Source organism: Eucyclogobius newberryi, unplaced genomic scaffold, assembly GCF_026437365.1.
Source record: "Eucyclogobius newberryi isolate DKJ021-1_F unplaced genomic scaffold, fEucNew1.0.hap1 SCAF_4, whole genome shotgun sequence".
NCBI lineage: Eukaryota > Metazoa > Chordata > Actinopteri > Gobiiformes > Gobiidae > Eucyclogobius > Eucyclogobius newberryi.
This window is the reverse complement of record NW_027316056.1, coordinates 29,252,991-29,269,665: the sequence shown is the minus strand read 5'-3', so window position 1 is coordinate 29,269,665 and position 16,675 is coordinate 29,252,991. Positions and strand designations below refer to the sequence as shown.

General features: G+C 40.2%; 2 protein-coding genes across 2 annotated transcripts in view; both read right to left on the bottom strand.

Annotated features, from left to right (window-relative positions):
• The window catches only part of sh3gl2a (SH3 domain containing GRB2 like 2a, endophilin A1), a 364,709-nt gene that overhangs the window by 79,784 nt on the left and 268,250 nt on the right, over positions 1-16,675 (bottom strand). The gene's annotated exons all lie outside the window — the stretch shown is intronic.
• cntln (centlein, centrosomal protein) overlaps positions 1-16,675 on the bottom strand; it is a 106,713-nt gene that overhangs the window by 18,881 nt on the left and 71,157 nt on the right. The window contains exons 19-24 of the mRNA XM_072462861.1: positions 15,370-15,573; positions 12,722-12,819; positions 9,880-10,006; positions 9,676-9,813; positions 8,771-8,956; positions 701-898 (exon numbers count right to left, since the gene is read on the bottom strand). Coding sequence (XP_072318962.1) covers positions 701-898; positions 8,771-8,956; positions 9,676-9,813; positions 9,880-10,006; positions 12,722-12,819; positions 15,370-15,573 — 951 coding nt within the window. The remainder of the gene's footprint in view (positions 1-700; positions 899-8,770; positions 8,957-9,675; positions 9,814-9,879; positions 10,007-12,721; positions 12,820-15,369; positions 15,574-16,675) is intronic.

Below are 16,675 nucleotides of genomic sequence, written 5' to 3'. Positions count from 1 at the left end.
GATTAAAAAGTTGTATATATTTGAAAGTTACTAAAAAATGTTTTTAAATGTCTATCGTAAGGCCTGGACTACACTGACAATGTTGCGTATCAAATAAAAGCAAAAACACGTCGATACAAAGAGGAAAAACGCCATTTGGAACTGAAGACATTTGAATAAATGAATTAAACTATGTGGCTTTTTGACTATACCATCATGATCACCGCCTTTATTCAAAGTTATTAGTGGTGCGACTGAGTTCTTGGTGCACTTTTGAAACAAGACTTCATATTGCCAACATTTACAGTATATAAATCATCAATACCACAACATCAGGGAGGCAAGGGAAGGGTCAACAAGGCTAAACATCGATAGCTCCAGGTAAAGTGCACAAATAGTAAGCTCATCATTTCGCTTTAGCTGAGGCCAAGCCAACTTATCCAGATGAAGAGCAAAAGTTTCTCCAACACTTTTCCACGCCACTCATTTCGTCTCAATTGACAAAAGCCGAGGCCTAGAGCAACGAGTTGATATTGATTTAATAATGTCTTTGGCATAACCCTGGCGTAATTACTAAGTAAAACCGTCGGAAACTTTGGGGCAAATTTTTTACAGTTGCACAAATCTATTACAGGTGCGCGGAGAGCTGTGGGCATAATCTTCACTCGCTATAGATCCGTAAAGTTAGCGTTGCGTGCGAGATCTGGTCCCCTGGCCTTACCTGATCACCGTCCATTATGTCGGCCAGATCGTTCTCTGACATATTGAGGATGGAGGCTGCGATGCTCTTGGCTTTGATCATGCTCTTGGCTGATGGGCCGGCCTTTGCTGCCACGGAGCTGGCCTGCCTCTGCCTCCTCTTCTTCATCAGCTGCTGCTTGACCTCACCGACGTCTGAAAGTATCTCACCGGCCAGGGCCTGCAGAAAGAAATATCAAAAAATATAAATAAAAAAAAGTCAAGAGATGAGGATGATGAAATGGATATAGAAAAACAAGAGGGATAGCGCTTGCCTGGCAGATGAATAAATGAAATTGATCAAGCATGCGCCGGAGAGCTCTGGTACATTATGGAGGAATATTGAGTTTGACACAGTCGACTCTCTTCGGCTTCACCTCGCTCTCCCTTGTAGGAGCGCGGACCGGAGGGTTTGTTGCCCCGTCGATTGAAAGCTGAAGGGAACGCCGCTTTGATATCAAACGCACCCCGAGTTTTGCTTAAAAAATCTCCACAGACTGGCAGGATCGCGCATCAGAGAGAGCGAGACCAGCGAAATACCAGCCATTCATTTATTTATTTGCTTCTCGGAATGTCTCGACAAAGTACAAGGGCAGCATAACACGGTTAATAATTGAGCTACAAGGGGCCGTTCCAAAATGGTGCCCGAGTGATCCGCGCCGTCCCGAGCCATCATTGGGTCCGGTGTGGTTGGCGCTAAATAGGACTTTGGGCCAAATACTAGAGAGACAATTAAATGTTAAAGCTGCCACTGTACACGGGAAAGTCAATAAAATGAACTCCCCTTTGCTTCATTTTGAGCTTATTGATCGAGGCAATAATCTTCTGTATCATTCCCTTGTAAGCCGGCTGAAAAGCTGACCTTGGAATAGATGGTCAGATGAGGGAAGCAGAAGAATGGGCAGTAAACAAAACTAAATATAAAAGAGAAAACTGAGGCCTAACTAGCACTTGGACAGGATGTAATTGAGCATGCAATAAGTACACAATGTGCACAGACGGATGAAAATAGTCCAGAGCGTTACAGAAGTCATAACATCTCTGTAATTTCGCAGGTGCAGAGCCTGTGGAGTTCAAATGCACTCACAGATCCATCAGGCTTCACACGCACAGCAACCAAAATGTGAACTCAACTAAGAAGAGTGCTGCTTAAAAAATGAATCTAATGTATCAGAAATAAAGTAGAAGTAAAAACTATTAACCCAAATAATTACTCAAGTAAGAGTATAAAAGTATTTGAAGTAGGCTGGGCCATATCATATTGTTCATGATATATCGTCATTTATCGCGATATAATTGCAAACACAGCAGCTGGTTTTTGAGTGACTTAAACATAGACCATGGAGGCAGAGGCTAAAGTCAAAATAAATAACAAAATCACATAAAAAGGACACAATGACCTTTCATTGACAGTTTTAGAAGTATAAGACCTCATGATAACATAAAAAAGTACTACTATTTGTGTTGAAATGACAATAAACTTGTGGTATCAAAATTGGTATTAAGTATCAAGCCTATTCCTAGTATCAAGATAAAGCTGGACATTTTAGTATTGTGACATCACTACAATTTTACCACAACATTTTAGCACCACAAAGAAAGTAAGAGAGAGCCATGTGAGTCGCTGTATGATGCTTTGGGATGAGAGCTGATTGGCTGTGTGAGGGTGGTCCACCCTGCTTCACTCCTCTGTCTGAAAAATCCACTGTAATGGTGGCCAAAAAAAGAAAAGAAAGAGAATGCTTATGAATACCAGCAATGTGCCAAAGGGTTTTGTTACAGTGAGTCAGATTTAAATACATACCGTATTTTCCGGACTATAAGGCGCACTTAAGAGCATTTCATTTTCTCAAAAAAAACGATATACTATAATCCAGAGCGCTTTATATATGGATGAATTAATATCTCAAAGCAACCAAAAGATCACGAAGAAAAGCCTGCCACTTTCTTTTTTTTCTTTCGTTTTATATTTGAAAAATGATCGAAAATAGACCATTTATTGATAGCGTGCCTTATAGTGCAGAAAATACAGTACTTCCTCATTTCACTGCTTGAAAGTCTGCCATCTGCATGTTCCCATGGACACGTTATTGCTTTACGGGGAATGTTCCGTATTATGGCATTCAATGTACATACTCCTCATTTATATTTTATTATTTATTTGAATATTTATCCATGGAGACAAGCGACCATCAAAAAAGGTACATACTGCACCTTTAACATCTAAAACCTGAAAACTCTGATGCAACCGCCCCTTTTTTAACGGTTTGGCTGCTTGCCAACACAGCTCATTAAGCAACAGTCAGAAGGCATACGTTAGAATTTCTACACGGATACACGCTCTGTCACAATGTTTACATAAACATGACCTAAATCCTGCTTGTCCAATAATCCACAAAGAGATCACAGGTAAAATTTCCCACTCATTTTCAGCCCTTAGAGAAACAATCGCACAACCCCACAATATTCAAATACATATTGGATTGTTAGCGCGTCAACATTGCAGCCTGTGTTAGTTATGAGCTCTTAGCCTGCCTAGCCTACAATCACTGTAGCCAGAGGGCCAATTTAGACAGGACGTGGATTAGGGCATGGAGATGAGGATCAAATGAGCAGCTAAAAGATATCCCCTTTAATAACTGGCAACCTGTGAACCTTCTTCACACACACGGACACGGAGGACCATTCAAATGCATCACGAGCAATGTGGGAGGAGTAAACCCACTTTTACATTGATTAGAAAGACAATAGACTGAAAACATTTTTGCATTAAAATGAAGTCTGCGTTGTGCTTAAAGGAAGATGTGTGCAGTGGGGAACAAGCCAAACTATCAAGTGTGCACCCGAGGAGTCGCTGCACGCAGGGCCACTCTTTAGCAGTTCAACAGCACTGCTTACAGCCCGGGGCGTGTGCAGGGGCCAAAGGGGTCTGCTGGCACACAATAAAAAAAAAAAAAAACTCTCCACGCACATATATTCACAACCACAGCACACGGAGGCACAAAGAACGGGGGAAAAAAGCTCATAAAGACACTCACACACACAAGCAGATCAACAGACACAGCCCTCCGGTCCTGATCAATACATGACAAGAGTAAATCTCCTCCGGACGTCAGCCAGACCAATCAAAGGGCCCGCTGTTCTTATAGGGGATCACAGGAGCGAGGGGAGACAAACAATGATGTGAATCCTCAACAACACAATGGCCCCCACCAGCCTAGGGTTATGCGAATGAAGAGCACATCTAATACGACTGGATTTCTATGCATGTGTACGCAACTGCCCGTTTACCCGTTATAGTAGCTATATTGTGAAAACATGAAGCTTTTTGAGAGCATTTCTATAGGAGTTTTGGAGGGAGTATTTTGGTACACGTAAGGCAAAGCATGATTAGTAAGGGCAAGTCATGAAAAAAAGGTGATTAAATGTTACGGATGTACTGTAGCAACAATAGTGTGCCAAGACGAGGGCTGCTAAAGACTTCTTTCTGAATGAATGGGCAAAATACATATATATATATATATATGTATGTATATATATATATATATATATATATATATATATATATATATATATATATATATACATATATATATATATACATATATATATATATATATACATATATATATATATATATATATATATATATATATATATATATATATATATATATATATATATATATATATATATATATATATATATATATATATATATATATATATATATATATATATATATACATATACATATATATATATATATATATATATATATATATATATATATATATATATATAACATTTTCTTTTTTTAGTACACTTTTATTAATACCCTAACACAGAACAGAACAAAACAAAAATGAGTGTGTAAATCAAAATAATAACACAAATAGACTTCAACTCAACATAAATACAAACTAAGGCACATTTAAATCTAAATAGAAGTCGCATTTGGTACAAAGTTTGTAAAATTTGTCTTTTTTCAACTTAAGTCCTAGTGTCATTCTTTCCCATTTGTTTGATTATTATTATGTCAGTTCAGTCCTTGATCATTGCTGAGGTTTGTGTCAGCCTTTTTTCCTCCCACCAAGAGTTCATTCTAAAAGGTAGATGTCGGTGTAATCCCTTATTCATCCAGGAGTGTTCCATTAGTTCCAGAGGTAGCCGTTAATTGTGTCCATGTCAGGAGTTCGGAGTCAAAAACAGTCTGCAGTGCATTGAATGGCATTTTTTCAGTACATATTCCTGCATTGATCAATATCTAGTAAGAGTAACAAAAATAAATTAGTACATACAATAGTATTCGTACATTCCATTGAATAATAAATACATTTATTTGAGAAAAACTGCACTTTTCATCATTTATTTTGTGGTGACACTGCCTAGTAACTTTCTATAGTTCACCCACTAGGCATAAAAACGTGTTCTTGTTATGAATGGCAATGTACTTTTTCTGAGTTTTCGAAGCCATCCCCCCAGTACCAACAGTACAAGCCTAAACAGACATCGGAGAAATCATAGCTCTAGTTTACATTTTGAGCAATGAATTTCCAAGGACTTATTAACAAACACCTACCATTAATTCAAAACCAGTATGAACAACATACATTTTTATTCCTCATATACAAATAACCTCCTCTCTGACCCTTGACGACACACGGCGTACACACAACATACTTCTCTGTGATTTATGTGTGGGCCGAACGCACACCCGCCTCTGCCAAACTATTCCCTCCATAACGGACAGCTGTCAGATGAGCCAAGCTGACGGGCGGTCTTTATCAGCCGCTGCCAGACTCTCATAGCGCGGCACAATCCCTCCTCCTGGTGATGGATTAGCTGCACACTAAGACAATACAGCGCATTCCTCTGGGCACGCAGTATTCTGAGCACTGGTGGCCTGCCTCACCTTGTGCTTGATCAAAATGCATGTTTCGTAATGATGCATTCGCTGACATTTGGTATTCCGTCCATTGCATCGCTCGGCTGCGTGACCCTCGTTTTTGAGCCGGGTCACGGTGGCAGTGTGTACTAATGCAGCTCATGTGTAATGTTCGTTATGCTGATGGTTAGGCTCGTTTGGGTGGTATGGAGCGGGTTTCAGAAAGGGCCTACTTTTAAGGACGGCTTCACCACCAATCAACACATTATTATCCAATGTGGGATGGTGATCCGGTATGGATGTGGACAAAATATTTGATGTTATACAATACATGCCGTTTTACATTGGCTGCTGCAGTTAGAAAGGTTTTGGAGATGTATTTTAACCAAACATTATGGAACGCAGCGCGAATCAAATGTATGACTGGAGTCCTTATTGAATTTTATGTAGGGCAATTCATTTTATACAAATTGCACCTTTTTATAATTTGGCCGACATACTTCAGAGTGACTTATATGTGATATTAAGTGTTTTTCAGACTTCCTATAAGTGATCTGTTCTTCTGTATCTATCTCTGTATCTACCTGCGTTGCACCAATGAAATTTCCCCATGTGGGACAATAAAGGAATATCTTATCTTATCTTATCTTATATTATTCATCATTTTCACACTGGCAACCACAAGAGGGCGCTCTAAGCGACGCAGAAGAAGAATCAGCACTTCCTCTACCTCTGGAGTTTGTGGTGTTGTTTAGAAGTGACACAGAGGAAGAATAATTCAATGGATTTAGTGATTTGGGGTAATACTGATGCTTTGGTAAACTTGTTAGCATGTTCTTTATGCTATAGTTATCTGAAGAACTGTTAATATGTTACGTTAACATACCAGACACTTACCACAGTTCTGTCTGTGCGTCATGTAGCTGAAGGTGTTAGCGTTAGCATACGTACACCTATTCACCATGTTCTCTAGTTATTATTTTAAATTGCATTTCAAGATGAAATGTCTGTTCTTGGTCCTGGATTTGATTAAATAAATTTCCCCAAAAGATATGATTTATTCTCCAGTGCGACTTATATATGTGCTTTTTCTTCTCTATTATGCATTTTTTGGCTGGTGCGACTTATACTTCAGAGCAACTTATAGTCCATTGGTCTGGTATTACAGAAAACTAAAATAAGGGTGGACAATATAGTCAGAAACGAATATATCAATATTCTGACAATATTATGTAAATTTAACTTTAAATGTATAAATTGAGGTTTAAGTATCAAAATAAATGTGAAAAAACGCTCAAAAAAATCTCAAAATCAAAAATATGAGTTTTGAGTGTTTCCCCATTTTAAAACAGCCCTTTTTGCTTTTTAAAAATATTATGTCTACATTATTTTTCGCTAATCCGCCCACCTCAAATCTCTCATGACATCATTTACGGCCTTAAATTCAGAACAGAAAGCCGAACAGATTGCGCGCCTCGTTCTAGAGCCAAATCCTCACACTACACGGGCCCTAAACCACAGCCTCGGACAGGGATGCTGACTATGGTCCTGACTGTATGTAACTGGAACACAAACTCCTGTATTCTGTCTGCTGTTCAGAGATAACAGAATTACATCATCAGCAATACAGTGATGCAACCCTGGGGTCAGTGGACAGCGAGCACTCCGGACACCCTCCACTGCTTGTAGCTCGGGCCTAACTGCTCCTTTATGGCTGTTTCCCCGTGTGTGACACCAGAATCTCGCTGCGCCTGACCTCCTTGAAACATTAAACAGCCGTGTCTACTAAGACTAACGGAGCTTTGTGGTTTTGGCCATGACACGCCGCCATGTTTACCGCCGTTGCCCGAAAAGAACAAGGACGGGCCGAATCCACGGATGCTGCGGCGGAATGCCTCTCGATGCACCTCCAGGGCAGCCATGAAATATGAATCCCGGCTTGACATGTGAGCGGCACCGGCAGCGCGTTGACCGGACAAGAGCGTTCACTATAATGTCGGTGTCACTGACGGGTGTTTCTGGGTGAAATTGCAATCCAGGTTTGAAACAATGATTGCAGAAGGGATTAAAATGCATAAACAAACAGTGAAATCCTAAATTTCTTTCATCATTCCCATAGTTTGTGAGCAAATTAAACTTTACATGAAATTAAACGTTCTTAATCATAAAGTAAAAGGTAATTTTTCAAACTTTACTGGATTGAATATAAATTATATTATTAGTATTTTTGTTTCTATTATTGTACTGTGACTTGTATAATCCCAATTATTGATAAACCAACTTACTTGACATCCACAATTACATGTTAAATTTATACTGTTATACTCATGTGTCAGTGTGAGGATTTGTCTTGTGGACACCAAAATATGATATTGTTATAGTGCAATTACGAAGATTACGAAATAAATGACATTCACAATTGTTTGTCTCACAAGTTAATTATCTGAAACAATAATTTACGTATGGTCAGAAGTAGGAAGAATAGCTGTATTATCATTCATTAGTGATTCTGGTTTTTCAAAGTAATATTTGTTACATTTTGAGTTTTTGATCTGAGAAAAAAATGTAATAATGTATAAAATCAATCGCCCCACCCTGCTTTTGTTTTCTTGAGCTGTTTAATCAGGATTATGGCTAAAGTGTTCTGAGCCTCAAAAGCTTGAACAAATTCAAACTTTAAAAACATTAGCAATGAACTAACATTAAGTAGTCCCAGAGAAAATGTTTTAAATCTTTCCTGTGCATGTAAAAGGTTTGGAGAAATTCCAATTAGTGGGGTTAAAAACTATTACTTACGTAGATCATTGTTTTACATTTTGTTCAAAAGATGTATTTAAAACAGCTAAAAACTAAACTGAAAAATGTAATTTCACCGTAGTAAGCAACAGATATTTATTTTGTTTTTTTAATGACATGTACAGCCCAGAGTCTACTTTATTTGTTTAATTACAACTATGTACAGGGATGTGGGCGGAGCTGGGGGTAGGTGAAAAACACAAAGAACTCGACAACACAGGAAAACGTGCGCGAGTCAATCAAAATGCAGATAAGTTCATGAAGGGACACCGTTTTAACAATCAAACGCTCACCTACGATAATCTCTCCAGTTTTATAAGCGGCCTGAACTTTTCTCTCTCTGGTTCAACTCTTTCAAAATAAGATGTACCTTTATGAAAGCGTGGAGCTGCTCGAGCTGGGAGAAGGCCTGGGCTAGCTGCCGCCGAAGCCGGTCCAGGGCCTGGGAGCTCTGCTGGGTCAACCCCTCCATTTGCTCTGTGGCTGTCTTCTCCAGGGCGGCCATTGTCTGCTCACCGGCACCCACTCGGGCCTGTAAGGCATGAACGCGCTGCTCCTATAGAAAAACAGTGAAATGCTTTAATTCTTTATAGAACAAGCAAGAATGTTACAGTATTTTCTGAAGCAGGCACTAAAAGATAATGTCATGGCCAATTCATTGACTCAAATAGCACTTTACATTTAAAAAAAGAGTTGTGAATGAAAAGGAGGACAAATTTGGAGAAAGCTAGTATTTTTTACATTCATAAAAGTAGTGACTAGTGATATACTGTCAACAAGATCATATTTAAATTGCTAGCTTAAATGTATGAACAAACAGACCAATCAGAAGATAATAGAAGAAAACTGGAAAAGAAAGCAAGAGTAGAAGATAAAAGAATAAGAACAGAAACTTGTATTGTACACTTATTGTGATTTTACAGTCCATTCACTTTTGTGCAATACTTGAACCTTGGCTAAAAACATTTAGAGCAATATTTTTGGACTTTCCTGATCGATTGCAAAATTGCCATCTAATTCCTGTCATCATGATTATCCCAAAAATACAGATATATTCAAATTTGTAAATTTCACCATACTATTATCCCTCAAAATAATCATTCATTCATTATTTACACAGGGAAAACCCAATGAGAAACGTTCTCTTTTTCAAGGGTTTAAACACAGAATAAACCACAAACAATCAGACAGTCCAAATGAAAAAAAAAAAAAAAAAAATCTATAATGAACAAATATGTATTAAAATGATATTGGTTTGATGTAACAGTGTCCAACCTTTTTCTCCAAGTCTTCCTTCAGTTTAGTGCACAAGGCTTCATATTGGCTTTTCTCCGTCGTCACCACGTTCAGTCTTCTCTTCAGGGATTCTATAAAGGCCTTCCGGTTGGTGGCCTCCTCCGTCAGTGTCCTCACCTACACGTGCAGAGGCAAAACGCATCAACCCAAAGCATCACAATGATCATTTCCTCTCAAACGCACCTTCTTCTCCAGATCTTCCACCTGTCCGCGGTAACTGCCCTCCATGTCCTGCAGAAACTTCAGTCTGGTTTTCAGGTCCTCCAAGAGCTGTCGCTTCATGTTCACGTCTCGCTCCACGTGGGCCGCTCTGGAGGGGGAAAAATTACACGGTGACGCGTTGCATACAAATAGAGACACCTCGTCGTACGCGAGGCAGGCGGCCCCGGTGTCCCCGCGCAGCGCCTCAGCCGTGACAGCTCATTATGACAACTAAATACGCTGGCATGCTGTTTGGGTAAATGGCAAGCGGGGGGCTGGAATAGGCGTGCGTGTGTAATTCTAAGTGGCATATATTAGAAAAAGTACTCTGGTGGGGGATGCCGCGACGAGCCAGACTGGGGAATCCTCTGTGACAAACGGCATTCCGAATAGACGGCGACACGAGTTAAAGAATTTATTACGTGTTTATTTTTGCGACGGGCGACACGGTTCGAAAATGATTACATGGGGAATTCTGTACGGCTCTGCGCTAATATTGTCAGATGTAAAAGGCGCGGTAGAAAACACTGTTTGTTCCAATTTAATAACATTGATTCGTTCCGTATTTCAACATATTATGGCTGGGCTTTATTTTAAATTGGCGAGGTATGTTAGCATGCTTAATCCGCTATCATAAAAGGCAAAAATGAGGCATTTTCATGGTTGTCTATGCCGCTGGGAGTTTGAACAAATAGAATAAAGATCATAAGCCTGTTGTTAATTAAAACATTTTTTTTTTCTCCCAGAGATGTGGAGATTCTCCCACGCACATCATGGCGTGTGTGTTTTAAATAAACAAATGATGCAACAGCAGAGCAAACGCTTCTGTGTAAGTAAATGTCCCTGCCTCCCCAGGTAGACATGTGCTTGAGGGCAGCTTGGCTAAATAAATGTGAGCTTGTCCTATTGGAGTGACATTAAATTAAATGAAAGAGTCTAGCCTAGGGACTTTGGGGGGAGTAGCGCTGGATGGTTACCCAATGGATTTGGCCATTAATGAGAAAACCCATATTGAACCTTTTGGATGGCTGTCTGCTGTTGACTTAAAGACAGAGCGCAGCAATAAGAGTCAGCAGCTCCCCGTGCCCCAATGCTAATGGCATTTAGATGGACAGCATTTATTTTAGATGTTTCTTCTTCTTCTTCTTCTGCAGCCCAAAAAGAATAGAGGATAAAAAAGAATGAGGGATGGGGGTGTTTCTGCTCAAGCGTGTGATCTCTATTTATGAGTGTTAGTGAGCAGTCAAAACCAGAGCCTCCGACTCTGCTATCCCCATAACTTAAGCATTTGTTCCCTTTGTTCTGTGCTTGTTGGCAATATTGTTCATCAAACATGCGTGTATTGTAATGATAACAGTCAGCGGTCTGCAGCGTGAGTGAAAGTGAGCGTGAACATTTGGGTAGATGTTGTTAAGAAAGGAGTGTGCTGGATGTTTCATGTGGCTGATAGACAACAGGGCTAAAGATGAAAGAAGCTCCTTCATAAATAAGGCAGGGCCATAGTGCCGGATATTGACTGAGGACATGCCGGTGTACTTTGAAATTCATTTCTTTTTTTTTAGCTCTTCTCTTCTTTAAGGCGAAGCAGCCTTGCTCCCTGTGTGTGCGCTGAGATGTATATTTCAGAGATGTCTAGACACGTCTTTCATTCTGAGAAGTCCCTCCATGGAGGAAAATGGACTGGTATCTACAAGGCTGGCAGCTGCCTGTATGGGAGTACAGTGTGTGACAAGAGTGTGAGGCGGCTGCTGTCGTAGCACTGCTGCATTGGGAATGTTCACTCTTTGTGGCTGTGATCCTCTGGTCACAGACCAACACATGCCCACTGTGATTGTACACATGCCCCGTATGCATTATTGAGAAAGGCAGGTAGAGGACACAGAATACTAGACAAAGAGAAGGAGACAGAGCAGTGCCAATTTGCTCTTTGTACCTTTCCCTCAGTTCAAAGATGAAATTCTAATACAGAATGACGATACGTGCCTTTCACAACACCACATTGTTCCTAAGTGAATTGTTTACATCTATAGCTGTGCACTATGTAATGGAGCCAGTGCTGCAGGAGGTGAACCGTGTAACTCATTAGGACTGTGTGGCCCACAGGCCAGAGTGATAGTGTGTGGGTTTAGGTGTCATGGGCCAAACTGGGCCCTCCTGCAGCACACAAACAATCAATACTGGTCTTTGATCAGCCCTCCACAGCAGCTACCCACATAAGAAACTCTACACTACATGACACACAAGACACCCACATCCACACTGTGCTCCTTTACACTTGTTTCTGCGCTCCTGCTTAAGAGAACATGCATAATTTCACTAATCATCTTCAGAGCAGCGAGGCAGGCAGCGCAGAGGTGCAAGAGACACAGAGCTGCCACACGGTGGAATCAGACACTGCAGATGTGAGGAGCTGTGGACGTGCCAGCATACAGAGAGATGAGAGCAAAGACAAAGACAAAGGCTTTGTCCGAAAAGGTCAAGAAGTGGCTTCCAGACCAGTTTTCTTCTTAATTTATTTATTGGTTGGCTCTATTTTTATCTTTATTTAAAGCAATACCTTGTTTGGATCGTATACATCAAATACATGATGTATAAGATCCAAATTTCCCCTGATTTCCCCCTCATCTTCCTGAAGCTAGATGTCAGCCACTTTATAGTCGTGGTATCCATCTTTAAAGTTATATAAATTAACATCCGAATGCTTTATCTGCATTAATTTGGCCTTATGTGGCCTGTATGAACAGGAAACAGGAAAGCATAGTGGTGCTGTAGAAGAGTAAAAAGAGGACAGAGTAATAATAATGGTGTGAGGTGTGAGACTAACTTGTCCTGTAGTTGGCGGAGCTTGTCCTCCTTCTCCTGGAGCTGGCCTCGCAGGGCTTTGTTAGCTGCCACCTGCCTCGTGACCTCTGAACTGGAGCTCTGGGGGGAGGGAGGGCAGAGAGAGAGAGAGGGTGCGTTTGTTAATGCATCGGAGCCGGCGCGATAACGCGGGAGGAAGAGGAGGGCTGTTTTTCACGACACGGCTGATGACAGGTCAGGCGCAGCATGCCTCCTCATTAGAACTACAGCAGGAGGGTGGAAGGTGCTAAAAGAGGTTAAGAGCAACACGCTACTTTTCAAAGTGGATCAAATGAGGGGTGTAATTAGGGGAAAATAACTATATTTAATGTGTTTCTATTAAGTAGAGTGATTATATACTTTTCTAATGTAATCCTTTTTTTGCATTAACAGCATTAATTAGTTATGACTGAATGGAAAGTGGTTGCAAAGGTTTTGTTTGCATTACACATATTAAGATCTTCTGCTGAACACCAAACCAAAACTAAATATCATGCACATAAAAAAATACATTTGGAACACATTAATCGCCATAAGCAATAGGGTTAGACTAAAACTTTAAAATACTGTTTATAATTTACAAAGATTTTACTACAAGTCTCTACACGGTGACTGCAGATTGTCCCTTACATCAGTGATATTTGCTTTAGGGGTCAGCACACACAACAAAATAGATCAAGGCTAGCAAGTGTTGTATGTAGGGATTTTGATAAAGAATTATGCTGATCCTCAATCAATGTGTTACTCAAACCTGGGGACTTTAACTCAAATCCTGGAAAATGTCACCAGGGACGTGCTAAAAAGAATGAAATGTATTTTCTACCTTTTCAGTTCAGTTCTAAATTGAAAGTACAGATACCTGCTCTCAGATAGTAAATCAAAGTAAAAAGTAAGTGCATATGCCAGGTTTTCATATTTTTCAAATAATATTTTTTTTGGTGGGATAGTTTCTGTGGTAAATACTTATCATAGTTAAACATCAGTAAAGTTACAGTTTGTGAAGTCAAATTGAAGAATAAAAGTTCTTAATTCTAAAACAGAATCCCATAAATAAGTGAAATGTAATAAAGAAAATACAGGGATAGTTTGCAAGCAATTGACACATTTAACAATTTAAACAAACATTGTATTTTATGTGTGTATATTTGTACTTTGGCCCTTATTTACTGTATGGTTGCTAGGCAACAGTTGTGGATTTACCTCTATATGTCACATCTGCCGCTCATGTTCAACCACATTGTAAACTTCACCAAAACTAGGGGAAAATGGGCTTTCTTTAGTAAACTCCTAAATATTATCCCAGTCACTACGTTTCAGTGAAATGGAAAATTTACACAGTGAACCTTTAAACAACCTCGTCATTGTGCTTTTGTTAGCCCCGATGCCTTCACCCCACTTGCTTTTGAGGATCGGGGTACAGTTCATGGCGACAGTTTCGTTTTAGCTCTCCGCTCTGACAGATATTGGAACCTGCGTGTTACTTTGGTTTAAAGGGCCCTCGGGTCTCTTGTGGGTAGCGTTTCCCCCTAGCAGCTTTTGACAATACGCAGGCTGAAGAGGGCCCCCCCGCAGCGCCCCCCGCGTGCTGTCACCCGTCATGACATCCTCCGCACGCGTGATGACAGGGCCAATCTGCCGCGTGACACTGATGGGGAGGCTGCGCTACACCTCGCATCTCATTCCCCATGATGTGGGGCACGTCTCCGCTGCTAAAGCCCATTCCTCATCTCGGAGACAGGTGCCTGCTAATAAGATCAAATGATAAGGAATGCTAATTCATGTCCAAATCACATGCAATTTCAGGTGATCTGAGGTGTAAACTGGCAAGCTAGAGAATTTGTTGGAATTTTTTCTCTTTGCCGTGCGAGTTAACAAAATGGAGAACCTTGACGGCTTCTTTTAGAGATTCTTCAATTTCTCAAGGACCGGAGGCTGTTCGGAGCAGAGATGCAAGTGACTCAGAAATACTGATGTTTAAATAAAACACCAGGGATCTTTTCTTTCTTTTTTTGCTAAAGATAAAAAGCTTTAAATCAGTGCAGTTATTGCACAACTCGGGATCAAAAAAGAGATCAGAGATCATCAAATAACTTTGAGAAGCATATTTATTCTAACAACTTTGGATTAATGTTATAAAAGACTTCTTTTAAGTATACATTTTTCCAAGTAATTGCAGAAGACATTTTTGATTCCGAACATCAATTTCCATGTCGTTAAAAAACAAAATAAAACACAATTTTAACATAAGGCGCATTGATGTTCTGGTCCCACATAGTGACCTCCTGGCTCCTTTACCATCTTCATATTCCCTATCCTATTTTGTCAATTTCAACTCAATAAGTTAGGTAGATTTTTCTGACAACTAACTTATCTGAGAAAAGCATATTTTAGACATCCATTTGATTGTTTTTTAGTGGACTGGGCACAAAAACCTTGGCTTAAGATGTGTGAACATGCCATATCGGGCATCCACACAAAGGAAGGGAGCGATTATGAGCACGCGAAGACAGCAAAGGGGAAAAGAGCGGGAGAGACACACATTTAGAATACTCCTTATGCCTAGAGAAGAAATGCCCCTCATGTGTCTTTCAGAACAATCTCATTAACCACATACTTTGTCGAACTGGTTACCTTGAGTTTGACTTGAAGTAGTCTGACCTCAGCTTCCAGGGCGGGCAGGGCAGGGTCAGGTGGGCACGGTCGGCCCTGGCAGAAGCACTCGGGGGGGACGGGCTCGGCAGGTTTCGGGGGAAGAGAGATTTGCCTCCACTGCACCAGCTCCATCTCTAGAACTTTCTTCTGTTGTTCTACTCCGGCCAGGTCAGAGGTCAGCTTCTATGGGTGGACCGACAGACACAGTTGGTGGACTAGGCAAGTACTGACAAGAGGTAACGCTAACAAAGTTTGAGTTAACCAGTAGAAATGTTGTGTTTTGTCATTAGGTCAAAGTAACACAGAAATACTTGAAAATAATAGTGTACACTGATGTAATACGACCAGAAGTGGGTAGTACTTGGTCTCATGTACTGTACTTGAGGAACTTTATAATTTTACTTCTATTTTTTTCCATTTTCTTTTTTACAATTGTTATTTTAAAAAATGTCCAACGATATTTTAGTCCAGTCCTTGTAAGTTTTGTTATTGCCTTTTTTGCTGCAGCCAAAAGTACATTCCACAGGTATCCATCTATCGTTTCCATTTATACAAGTTTCATGGCCTATATACATGGTCTTAAAGTTAAATTTAAATGTCCGCGTTGAACAGTGCCTCATTTAGACCAAACACCATACGCTTACTCCTACGTGAGTAATACATTTAACATTTAAGGTATGCTCAGAAATTAAAAACACATCAGGGCACTCCCAAACCTACTGTCACTATCCAAGACTGGGTAATAAGACGTTATTTTGTATTTTTGTTAAGTTTTACTGGAGGATAATCTCAAACACAAAGGCAAAAAAACGAATGTAGTTTCGACAAATGGCTATAGAATCCCTTTAAGTATGATATAACATGATTATTTGCCAACTAAGCGGGCAGCTGATACCATTATTCATCCAAACACGCACTTGAAATGTAACTGGCATCCTTAAAGAGCTCAGATTAGGCCAAACACGGCAGAAATATGTCTCTGAAAGTTGGTTCAATACAGCCACAATTAGTATTTCTGTCTCTCTGGTATCATATCAAACAGAACATGCTTAATGGCACAAATAGGAGACTTGATACATGAAGATATATGCTGCGTATAGAAGGGCCAAACACTGCCACACACTCGCCTATACACACACAAAAACACACACACACAAACACACACACCCAGTCCTGTGAAACCGCAGAATCCCCCGGGCTTGCTCCCTGCTCTGCATACATGGAGGTTATTGATATCTGGTTGCTGGCTGACACCTTTTAATAGAATCCTCTTGTTTTAGGTTTC